Here is a 12,577-nt window from a genome sequence, read left to right as displayed (position 1 = left end):
AAATAAATAAATCTTTAAAAAAATAAAAATAAAAAATAAAGATTGCTGGAGAGAAACCTTCACAATCTCAAAATGGTAACTTTGAAAACAAATGACTAGGGACAACAGGCTGCCTAAACCAGAGCATCTAGACTAGTGCTTATTATGCAGAGTGTGGCCCACAAACCATTGATGTGATGGAATACAAACCGACCCATGAGGAACTTAAATATCTTCTTTTTTCCTGGTTGACTATTTTCAGGAAAAGACCATGTCTGATAAGAGATCTATATGGCTGTATGAAAGTTATTCTATTTTGGGGCAACTGTAAATTCACCCCAAGGTAGCAAAATCACTGTCTAGGGATCCTGTTGTCATTCTGATGCCAACTCTAATGTGAACACTCTAATTTTACTTTCCACTTGGAGGGTAAATCAGGACATGATCTTTTTGTAAAAGAGATTTAATGAATTAGCTGAATTTGGTACTACTTTTTGCAACAGCTTCATGTTGCAATTTTTATATTGTCTAAAAAGCTATTTCTTAAAACTCTGAAGGTTAAAGAAAATGATGTTGAACAAAACTTCACTGCTAGAAAAAGCCATTTATTACAGAACCATTCTAGAGATAAAGAAAATGGGAACCAGAGACACTAAGAGACTAACCTGAGGCCACACTACTTCCTGAGCCACTAGAGCAGAGTTTCTTGACTCTTGATGCTCTTTCTTCAATTAAGGCAGAAATTAATAGGCTTTAAAGAAAATATTCTACAGAGATGCCTGGGTGGCTCAGCAGTTGAGCATCTGCCTTCAATACAGGGCATGATCCTGGAGTCCCGAGATCGAGTTCCAAATCAGGCTCCCTGCATGGAGCCTGCTTCTCCCTCTGACTGTGTCTCTGCCTCTCTCTGCATCTCTCATAAATAAATAAATAAAATCTTTTAAAAAAGGAAAAGAAAAAGGAAGAAAATATTCTACAAAACCGCTCACCATCAATTAAGAAAGAGTCAAGGAGGGATCCCTGGGTGGTGCAGCGGTTTGGCGCCTGCCTTTGGCCCAGGGCGCGATCCTGGAGACCCGGGATCAAATCCCACATCGGGCTCCCGGTGCAGGGAGCCTGCTTCTCCCTCTGCCTATGTCTCTGCCTCTCTCTCTTTCTCTCTGTGACTATCATAAATAAATAAATAAATAAATAAATAAATAAATAAATAAATAAATAAATAAATAAATAAATAAATAAGTAGGTAAGTCAGTCAGTCAGTCAGTCAGTCAGTCAAGGATATTATTTCTTCAAGTCTGAATAGCACACTTAGCATAAATAAAACTGAGATGTTGACAAGAGATGGCTTTTGGTCTCTGAGTTGTCTACTTACTCTGCAGGCAGGCCTGGTACACTGGTACCCAGTGCTGTCTATAACACACTCTAGAAACCCAACTTAAGATTAAATTGAAATTGGGATGCATACTTCAAAAATGAGGAGTTAAGACAATCTTTAAGAGTCCTTCTTCCCTGCAGGTAGTACATACAAAAAAATCCCCCCTCCCCCCAAAAAACTACTAACCTCAGGAAAAAAAGTTCCTGAGCTCACTAGTTTTTTTTTTTTTTTTAAGATTCATTTATTTATTCATGAGAGACACAGAGAGAGAGAGGCAGAGACCTAGGCAGAGTTGAAGCAGGCTCCCCATAGGGAGCCCGATGAAGAACTCAATCTCAGATCCCAGGATCACGACCTGGGCTGAAGGCAGGCACCCAACCACTGAGCCATCCAGGTATCCCCATCAGGAACTTTTTAAAGCTCCAAGACATATTGGACTCAGGCACCACTCAACTCACATTATGAATGTCTACCTATCTATGTAGCACTCACTAATAATCATGTTCACACAGCTAAACACAATTTAATTTCCTTGTCATGATTCAGTTTAAGGTGGCAGAGAAATCCACAGAACAAGCCAGAAATACTTCCATGAAAAAAAAAAAACACAGTTTAAACTGTGATATATAAAAGGTTAAATGCTTACTACATGGAACATTCCTTGAAGCCATCAGATAGCCAAGGTTTTACTGTACTGAACATAGCATGCTCCACAAGTGCGTTCCAAGCGTGCTCCACAAGTGCGTTCCAAGCGTGGGGCCCTCGGGTCGCCTAGCACAGCATCTGCCCTTGCGTGCTTCTGTAGTGGATACTTATGGATATTTATAGTCCAAGCCTACCCGATGGCACTCATAGTACTGACTCTGATGCCAGACTAATAAACAAGCACCAGAGTTACCACATAGTAGCTATAGTTACGTATTTAAATTCTTACTGAGTAAGAATCCAAATCAAGGATACACACATTCCAATTCAGTTTGAATTGTGATTAAAAACTGAAAGTAATTACATTTCATTCTCTTTTGCCAGAGAGGCTTGTGGAGGGGTCGAGATCTTTATGATGGGGTAACATGGGTCTCTTCCTCAAGGCAAGAAGCTATTCAAAAAGCTAAGCAGTAGCAACACATTCTGCAAAAGTATTTTGCCAACTAACCGTATTTCTGAAATCAAAAATAAAGAGAAGCAAAGGGAAATAAAAGGTTAGGAAAGTAAATTAACCTCTTCTATTCCTGTTTTCCATTATAGTATTTTTCTCCTGCAGTATCATGTCTTAGGAATGCAGCTCCTACACACTCAACAATGAAATAGTCTAAAAACGAGGAATTCTCAAGCACTTCTGTGGTATAACCACAGCTTGCCCTGCGCACACAAGATGCTGTCTACCCAGGTCTGCTGGACGGAATTCTCACTGTTCACAAAACTGAAGCAGAACGAAGGCGCGTATGCCTCAGTGGACTGCTGTGCTGCATTAAAAACTCAAGACGCAAAAAAAAAACAAAACAAAACAAAAAAAAATAAATAAAAATAAAAACTCAAGATGCAATGCAAAATCATCAAGAAGCAATTATCTAAAGCTAGGGAAAATGGAAGATTTCGCTTATGTTGACTTAAGGGAAAATTAAAACAGAGAAATTCATTTTGTGATAAAAGTAATAGTTTTGTTTGTTTTGGTTTGGGTGGGAAGTTGGAAGTTGGGGGAGGGTTCCCTGAATAATAGCAGTGTTATTCCCCAGAAACTATTTGCAAGGCGCTGGATGACCTAATTCTTAAAGGGTCTGGTTAATGTCTTGACTCCTAACTTCCAACACTATTTTCAGTTGGTCCCACTTGGCAATTAGGAATTTTTTTTCTTTTACGTCAAGATGTGAGTTAACGGAAATTATAATCTTATTTGTACACTAAGGCTTTAAAAGGCGATACAGTAAGATTCAAAATCCCCCCCCAAATAAAGAACATTTTATATTAAATAGTAGGAGATTTCACTTCCTTCCCAGAGAACCCCTGCATTTCCCCCACTGACCCAAACAGAACCCTGCACAGCAACTTTGTCACCAATGCCCATAGTGAAAAAACAGACACAAAAAGTTAGCCTGCATGGGCTTCACTAACGTCTTTATTACAATTTCAAAGGCAATTTTACAATAGCAGAAATTACCCTTCCATTTACAACAATTAACGAAATGAAAAGATTTCTCACCCTTCTCCCTTCGCTAGGTATTTCAGAACTTTACCCACTTCCTACAAACATGTTCTGAAGGAAGAAACAAGAACATTACTGTTGTTTCTGAAATACCTCACTTTAGAAGTGAGTAAAAAAATGCTGAGGGAAAATGTAGGCTAAAAAGCAGAGTCCCATGCTTCATATAAAATCTTTCTTGGTCTCACCTGAAAACCAAAGCGAAAGCATTTGCCATCTTTAATTATCAAGCTTCTTTCCCTTTTAGTGGTGAAAAGGTTCCCCAAACCTTTTCCATCATTCATTTGTCAAAGTATGCCATTGTTCTCAACAGTCCCCAAGCAAGCAGCAGCAGCTGTGGAGAATACTGAGCGCCACATAAAAAGGCCTGCTGGGTGCAAGCACAACTGCAATTCCCAGCTTCTGAAAAAAACCTTTCTCTGCCCTCCTTGTTTTTCCTGCCCTGGCACTTAGAAACACACAGGCCCAAAGGTGTGGATCAAATGATCACCCTGGATGTAGTGAGCAGGGAAAGAAAAAGCATTTGTGATACTGTCGCAGTGATCTGATGGATGGCAAGGTCTGTTCTCACTACAGTCACTGAGGGGAAGGGAGAAACCAGGAGTCAGGGGTCAGCAGGAACTGCTCTGCTCATTTTTATATTCATGAAGAGAGACAAGAAAGAACTCAACAAAACCAACCACAGACCGCGAAAGCAAAACTCAGTACCATGGCAGGTGGACCTGCACACATAGGGTGCAAGCGCATAGCACACGATCCCCTGTGCACCAGCATGGGAGGAGTCAGCCCTTTCATGGCAGCAACTTTCTGTGAGCTTCCACAAGTTATCATTTCACATGTCTCTGCATAAACCTAGTATAGCTACTCACCTGTTCAAACTTTCTCTCGGCTGTCTATTTATTCTACTAACACAAACATGGCTCTATACAGAATTCCATCTTCAAATGAAACCAAGTACTTCTAACAAGTTTCCAACTAAACTTCTAACTAAACAATTTCCCTGTGACTTATAAACTACCTCAGAATTAAAGGACACATCTATTTATCAGTTATTTTCATTGCCAACCTATCACCTGCCCATACATCTCTCTAGCCTCTGCCTGGCCATGTCAAATTCAAGCATTCTGGTAAAAAGAAATTATTTTATAAAGCAGCAAATTCCATTTTCAGGACACCTCTAATAGTTAGAAAGTTCTTTCATATCCTGAACAGAAATTTCAGTGATTTTTTTTTTTTTTTTTTTTTTTTTAAATTTCAGTGATTTTTAAGTCCAACTCTGCTTTGTGAGCTACTTAAAACACCTTTCATTCAGTTTGAATTATTACTTACCTTTAGACGTTCAATGGCTTCCTCTCCTCCGGGTGTAGACATGATCCTCTCCTGAATACTGGTCACAGATGTTAAGCCCACCTGACTATTCAGTGAGCAGGAAGATGGAGATGAAGTAAGGGACCCCATGGATGCTGTGGAAAAATTGCCAGGGCGTTGATTCTCAGAGGCTAGCAAGTACCTATGCTTATTGTTCTGAAAATCTTTCAGATCTGGGAGACAGAAAGAAGGGAAGGCAGAAAAGGTAGAAAAGAGGGAAAGGAGCAGAGGGAGAAAAAAGACAGGAAGGAACACCAGCGTAAGAAAGGATAGCATTAAAGCGCCAAGACAAAGACACGTTATAATACAAAGACAAGTTATAATTGTTCTAGATGGCAGTTCTAAAACATGTCTGTTTTTAATACTGGTATCCTAGAGGTTAACAACCACTTATGAAACTAAAAAATTTAGAAACTAAAAAATCCCAGGGTGGGTTAACATTGTATTTGGAAGGGCGTAACCAGAGCCTCAAAGGATAATGCTCAGGCAGTCTCCTGTAAACAAGACATGCTACATTCCTTTTATTCCTTCTACAGCTCCAAATCTACAACATTTTAGATTTACACTACTCTTAAATTCCAGTAGTTTGTAATGGTACAGGAAAAAAGATGATCATTTATTTATCAGTAATATTAACCTAGCCCAATATTTCATGGCATTCAGTAAAAATTCCCAAGAAGATATTACAGGTCAAACAAAAATCTGTAGTGTCCTTTTGTATAGCAACATTCTAACATGCTAAAAAGGATCTTTAAAATATGCCTTTTTTAAAAAAAAAGAGAGGTCAATGTAGAAATCACAAGAATGTTAAGTTCTGGTTAAGAACTCAAGGCCAATTACCTAAACAGGGAGAACAATTAGCAAATTAATGAAGCTGTTACAGTTTACATTAATCTGTTAGAGTAAGCAAAAATCAAGGCTATTTGCTAATTATTGCAAAGTAAGGCTCTTACTCTGCCTAACAGTACTACCATGAGTCACTGGTAAGCCAAGTTCCTATGAAATGCAAGTTTCAAGGATATATTTTCACTTACTAAGGTCTTTAGTAGAACTGTAAGTTTTGTTTTTAAATTTAGTTTTGATAAAAAGAGCCACAAATACAAAATTCATTAATTTGCTGTTTGTGCTTTCCTTCATTAGTCATCCTTGTCAAACACCAGAGAAAAACCATAGGTATTGATGGATTTCTAGTTTTTAAATTAGCTCATGTTTAAAATTTGAAAAAACTACAATACTTAAAATTCACACCAAAACTAAGTTTTCCTTAAATGATACAAGTCAATACAAAGAGTCAGAAAACATTATTATTTGTCCTCTTTGGGTCTACTCATGTCTACTTAATCAAAGCCAGTTCTTGAAACCCCTTGAAACCAGTGGTTGATTCAACACAGTTTGAAAACCACCATCTGCAAATATAGAACATAGGAAAACAAGCAAGTTTTAAAAGTAGGATAGGAACTGGAGTAAAAAAAAAAAAAAACAGCCATCAGGTGATGGCAGCAAGGAAGGAAAGAATACGATGGGTGGAGTTTAGAAGATCCAATGGACACATGCAAGCCCTAAAAGAAATTAAAGTAGATCAAAATGGAAATTCAGAAGTAGTCAGGGCTGCTTTCCTGCATGGAGACAAAATTAAAACTTAGTCATGCATAGCATTTTGGGAGATGCCACAACTGCTCAAAAGAGGCAACAAGCTGATAGCAGCACCACCTGGAGCACAAAAGCAAGAACAAGATGGTGTCTTTCTCACATTGGTATCAGTCAGCTTTGGAAATCTCAGACAGAGCTGTTCCAGTCCAAGAGTCACTCTGTATTGGAGTGTTATTGTGTCTTCAAGGCCCAGCCTCATCACAGTGGCCAGGGCTACATTTGCTTTCTCCTACGCATTTCCTCCCTGTCAAGCCCTATTATGTGCCTCATTAACTGAACAAGCAAATCAATTAAAATCTAAAACAACCAAAAAGTCAAGATTCTTCATTTCTTATTTTTTTAAATTAATTAATTTATTTACTTATTTATGAGCAATAGAGAGAGGGGGAGAGACACAGGCAGAGGGAGAAGCAGGCTCCATGCAGGGAGCCTGACGTGGGACTCGATCCTGGGTCTCCAGTATCACACCCCGGGAAGCAGGCGGCACTAAACCGCAGCACCACCGTGGCTGCCCATATTCTTCATTTCTTCTAAGATAAAAATCCCCTCATGAATTATCTTACAAGGGTAAGAAATCATGTCCTCACCAACTTAATGATACCTATGGAGAGAACAAACTAGTGTGATCCTTCATAAAATGCCCTCTTTTACACTCAAGTTTTTAAAATTTAATTTCTAATTCCAGAAAAGGAGGGAAAGAAAAGGTTTTCCGAACCACCATGTAAACTGAGGCCCAAGATATAGAGGAAACTAACTAAGCATAAGCATCAGCATAAGCTAATCCAATACTCACAGAGATAGTCATGGGCAGTTTAGCCAACAGGAAGTGATTGTTTTTAATTATACGCACAGCAAGGCTCAGAATTACGTAACTAATTTAAAAGGATTTTTCTATTAAATAATCGGACCCTGAAGGATTTCAAGAGGCCAGAAAGGTAATGATTTTTAAAAGCTGGGGCTCTGAGTTATACTATCCAATCTACACAGAAACCATGAGATCTCAGGAGCAAATTAACCACCCGATGCAAGCAGTGTCCTCATTGGTAAAATGGGCATAATGGAACTTTTTCCAGAATCAGTGACAGGATTAAATGAGAGAATACATTCAAGGTCCCTAGAATAGAGCCCAGCACATTATAAACACTCAGGAAATGTGAGGTGCTGTCATTGCTATCATCAATCATCCTCTATGACTTTGGACTCAGTTTAATCACATAAGTGGAAAAACTGAAGAGGAGAAGCAGCAAGAGATTAAGCCTCTTGACTACTTAAGTCATGAACTGAAATACAGTAGTGTTTGCAAAATGGAGAAGGGCAAAAACAGGATCATTTCTGAATCTACAGTATGCTCTGTCTGGGATTTCCCTGTTAGGATTGCTGGCATGCAAAGCTCATTTTAAGGCTGATCCAGCAGAGGCAGATTAGCAAATTAAGAGTACTGGAAATAATCAATACATGAAATACACACATTTGCCTCCACTTCCAGAGTAATCATCGATCAATGGATCAACTGAAGGTAAGCAGGAGGGAAAATACAAGAAGGGTCAAAGTTCAGGTTCAGCAGTGACACAGAGAGGGAACAGAGCAGCATTTAGCATTTGTGAAGATGAAAAAAATTAATATTAAGAATATATTATCATTTTGCACACTCTATTCACTTAAACTCGGGTACTAATCAGTAAGAAGAACTAAACTGGAAGACACTTTGAAAATCTTATTAAAATTCCAAACTATTAATTTTTCACTCAAAAAATAAAAAATATTTTGTCAAATAAACCCATATATGCTATTCTACCTGAAACGTCCAGTTAACTCAACTTCTAATTAGGCATTATGCAGGCAGATCACTGAGGTTAAAAAAAGACTAATTTTAAAACAATGCTGCAAAATAATTCTCTCTGGAAGTCTAATTCTTCAGCTTGACAGGAAATGGATATTTTTCCCTTCATGTGTTCAGAGGGAACTGGGTGAGGAGTATTCTTCAATCATTTTGCAGGAAGGGAAAGATATCACTCAAAGTTCATCTTCTCTGAAAGGAGACTGGAACAGTGGGTTTGTTACATGTATATTACTGCTACTACATTAATCCAGAGAAGCCTCTAATACAAAAAAAAAATTTAAGTAACATTTTTATAAAATGATTAATATTTCAGTAAGAATAAGTTCAACATTCCAAATAAACTTCACTGATAATCTAAAATGAAAATCTATTAAAAATGCAAGCAATAAATATTTACATTTTAAAAACTAATTCCATGAATTCAGCTGGATAGCCTACTATATACTACATAAAGAAAGATTCTGAGATTATTTTCATTGGATTTTTTTTAAAGTTAAAAAAAAAAAACCAAAAAGCCTTTTTCTACCATCTAACTTCACCAAATTCTTTGAATCTAAGTTTAAATCTAGGAACCCTGAAGAGGAAAAGGGTAGCATGTTGATCCTTAATTCACTTACTATCAATAATATCTCCCAGCCCCTGAGCACGAAGAAGGTCCTTTAGCCGAGTCACCTCCTCCTTTAATTCACGAACCAGTTTGGCATTGGGGTCCTCGTTGATAACAGCATTGCACTTAATTTGTTTTGCACGATCTGCATATCTATATCCAAAAAGAACATTCATTTTTGCCATTCCTCAGATACTCTACTTCTCATAAGTAACATACCATTATTTCTATCTCTAAATTTACACATTTTATGAGTCTTAATAATAACATAAGCACAGAAAGTTTTATAGTATCTCATCAAGATGAAGAAAAAAACTCAGAAGAAATTTAGTGATTTAACCAAAATCATAAAGAGAAATAAATACCAGAAATAGGACTCACAATGCATTTGTCAGAGTGCATAGGGTTCTTTCCATCAATGGGAAAAGAGTAGAAAGTTCCAGATTAAAGTAATAAAAATTTATTCATATATAGAAATGCAGCTGACCCTTGAACAATACAAGTTAGAACTGCATGGGTCTACTTATATCAGATTTTTTTCGATAAATACATTCCAGTACAGTAAATGTATTTTTTCTTCCTTATAATTTTCTTAATAACATGTTCTTTCCTATCACTCACTTTATTCTAAGAAAACAGTATGGCATTATATACATATATACATGTATACTGTATATTATATACGTAATACACGGAATGGGGAGTCAAGTTTATAGATGCAGATTTTTGACTGTGCAGAGGGCTGGCACTCCTAACCACTGGACTGTTCAAGGGCCAACTATATTCTATATTCTATTAGCTAAAGTTCCATAAACTTTTTAACACTACGTGTATTGTTATTTGCATTACTTATTAAGATATGAGCATCTCTATAATGACAAACCCTACAAGGCAACACTTCTTTTTATAGCAATGAAAATTTTAAGAAATTGAAATTGAGATTGAAAACCATAAACAGGTAAATTCTATTATAATAAAAATCCCCTCAACACAATGAATAAAAATAAAAATCTCCCCAACCCATGTTTTTCCTGTTATGAGAGGGATGGGGTTATTACTTACATAAAAAATTATCCATATAACATAAGAAAGTCCCTATGGCATAACAAAATAACTTATGGTTGCACAGTGTGTATTCAGTTATCGAGATCAATTGGAGTACCTCAGAGTGCTCAAAGTTTCATCATAGTTGATATCTGCCGGGCTCAGAGCAGCAACCATTGCAGTCCGAGAATTGCCACCTAAGATGATGAATCATGGTTACTGTAAATCATACTCATTTTAGAAAGAATTTTATTAAATGTGTCATATTAGACAATACCATCTCAAATCCTAAAATTTAATTAAGAGTCAACAAATGTATTGAATGCTCCTATGCGGGGCACTGTTATACTCTTAATCTTGGTGCTCAGACCTACTATGATCGGTTTCCCTCTCCTCGTTTAAGATCTCAGCCACTCCACCCAAGTACTCTTAGGTAGGGAGTGAAAGTCACAGTGATGTGAACAGCCCAACAGGCTCTTCTCAGCCTCTTCCTTATGTCAGCGACAGATGACATAGCTGATCACTCCCTTCTCATCAGGAAGGAGAGAAAGAGGCTAACAAAACAGAGAACAAAGAGCAAAGACCTGAAGATCCAAAACCATCAGCAGAAAGGTAACATGGAGTTTCCATAGAGATTTGAAGGAGCAATGGTTTGAAGCAGGTATGGTTAGGAAGACAACCACACCACAGTCCACATTCCAAGGTCAAAAGATAGGAGAGAAAACGCTGATTAAAAAGCTAGCAAATCAAAAAAAAAAAAAAAAAAAAAAAAAAAAGCTAGCAAATCCAACCAGTTTAAATCATGAGTAAAAATTTCAGAAAGAAGACAGCAGTCAAGTTAGTGACATGGATATGTGGAGATTATTCTTCTCCAAAACAAATACACAAGACAATTAACCACAGTAAACAGCTTTAAAAAGATAACTACACACCAGTGATCAACATACCTAGATTTTCTCGAAGGAGCCACGTAAGTACAGAATCCCTGTAAGGAATAAAATCAGTCTTCTTCTTCTTCTTACTCTATGAAACAGAAAGAAATGGTTTTAGCATGGTTAGAGAGGAAAAATTCACATGAAAGGCAAACCAGTCTAAAGTTTGTAAGTAAACTACAGTAGAACCCCATCACTGTTGAAATTAGCACTCATGGCTTCAATTCTTCGTAATATCCAGAGTTCATGTAATAAAGTAATTTTTCCTTTTTATATTTTATTTTGAAAAATTTGCAACATACACAACAGTTTAGAGAGTAGCATAAGCTACCATATATCCATCATGCAACTCCAACCATTATCAATATTTTGCCAATCAGGTTTCTATTACCCCTCAATCACTTTACACTTTTTCTTCCTAAACCATTTTAGAATAAATTGCAGACACCATGCCCTTTTATCTCTAAATACTCCAGCAGATAAGGACATTCTCTTACATGGTCACAGTTCAATGACTTAATTCAGGAAATTTAATATCAATACTATTATCTAATATCCTGTCTACATCTTATCTTTTATAGCTGGTAGTGCTCTAAAGCAAATCCAACATTTCACCTAAAAATAAATATTCCAGATACATATCTCCAACAGAGAAAGATTTCCTTTTTCTTTTAAACATAACCATAAACCATTATCACACATAACAAAATAATAATAGTTTATTAATATCATCTCATTTCTAAGCCTCAAACAATGATTTTTTTATTGTTGTAGAGGGGCAAGTATGAATACTGGGCATTCCAGGTTAGATGTGTAGGAGCAAGTCATTTAGTTAACAAATTTACTTGGCCCACCATCAAATCATTAAGTGGACTGTTGCATCTCTAACAACTCTTATGAAAGTAATATACATTTGATTTCTCTGGAAGGAAATTATACTCCAAATAAGTCCAACCAACAGAGTTAGGACTCAGAGTGAAAAGATCCAAGACAGTGATGTGATTTGCTAATCTGGAGACCTGTAAAGCCTGCAAGATGAATTGTCTGTATATATGTGTCAAGTATTTACCTATACTGCTATGATCCTTCTCATTATCATGGGATAGAGCAAAAGGCACCAATGCAAAGCCAGTGTTAAAATGGAGGAAATTATATCCTTTGAAAGTAAAAATTAACAAAAACTCTTTGAAGATAACAGCTACTGCAATATGTCCTGGCTGATGACCAGGTCATGATAATTTAAGAAGCCACTAAGGGGGAAGCCAGGGTTCACTGATAAAAACATCTCCCCCCATTCCTCGTATAATGTGAGGTTAAACTAAGGATGATCTAGCTCTTGTAAAAGTATGTGTATTCAGAAAAGCAGTGCTAAATAGCTGACCTCTGGTCTGTTGAGGAGGAAAGGAAACCGGCAAGTAGCACTTTAATTCCATAATTCCATCTCTTATCCAAAATGTCCCATCCAATTCATCCCATTCCACCCACAGACACACTTTCCACCAATGAGAGTCATTTCCTATAACAGGATCTATTTCTAAATGACACAGAACTCTAGGGAGAATTAACCTTCTCAGTCATTCACAGA

At 37.1% G+C, this 12,577-nt stretch overlaps 1 protein-coding gene across 10 annotated transcripts in view; it reads right to left on the bottom strand.

Annotated features, from left to right (window-relative positions):
- Window positions 1-12,577, bottom strand: part of KIF1B (kinesin family member 1B) — a 149,229-nt gene that overhangs the window by 78,288 nt on the left and 58,364 nt on the right. For 5 of the 10 annotated variants that reach the window (XM_038537949.1, XM_038537953.1, XM_038537958.1 and 2 more), the window contains 5 exons: window positions 11,008-11,083; window positions 10,179-10,257; window positions 9,027-9,169; window positions 8,038-8,079; window positions 4,881-5,092 (listed from right to left, as the gene is read on the bottom strand). In XM_038537949.1, coding sequence (XP_038393877.1) covers window positions 4,881-5,092; window positions 8,038-8,079; window positions 9,027-9,169; window positions 10,179-10,257; window positions 11,008-11,083 — 552 coding nt within the window. The remainder of the gene's footprint in view (window positions 1-4,880; window positions 5,093-8,037; window positions 8,080-9,026; window positions 9,170-10,178; window positions 10,258-11,007; window positions 11,084-12,577) is intronic. The other 5 variants (XM_038537956.1, XM_038537957.1, XM_038537959.1 and 2 more) reach the window with 3 other exon arrangements.

The sequence above is a fragment of the Canis lupus genome, chromosome 5 (genome assembly GCF_011100685.1).
Source record: "Canis lupus familiaris isolate Mischka breed German Shepherd chromosome 5, alternate assembly UU_Cfam_GSD_1.0, whole genome shotgun sequence".
Classification (NCBI taxonomy): Eukaryota; Metazoa; Chordata; class Mammalia; order Carnivora; family Canidae; genus Canis; species Canis lupus.
Note: the sequence above shows the minus strand (reverse complement) of the source record. Positions and strands in the feature narration are given on the sequence as shown.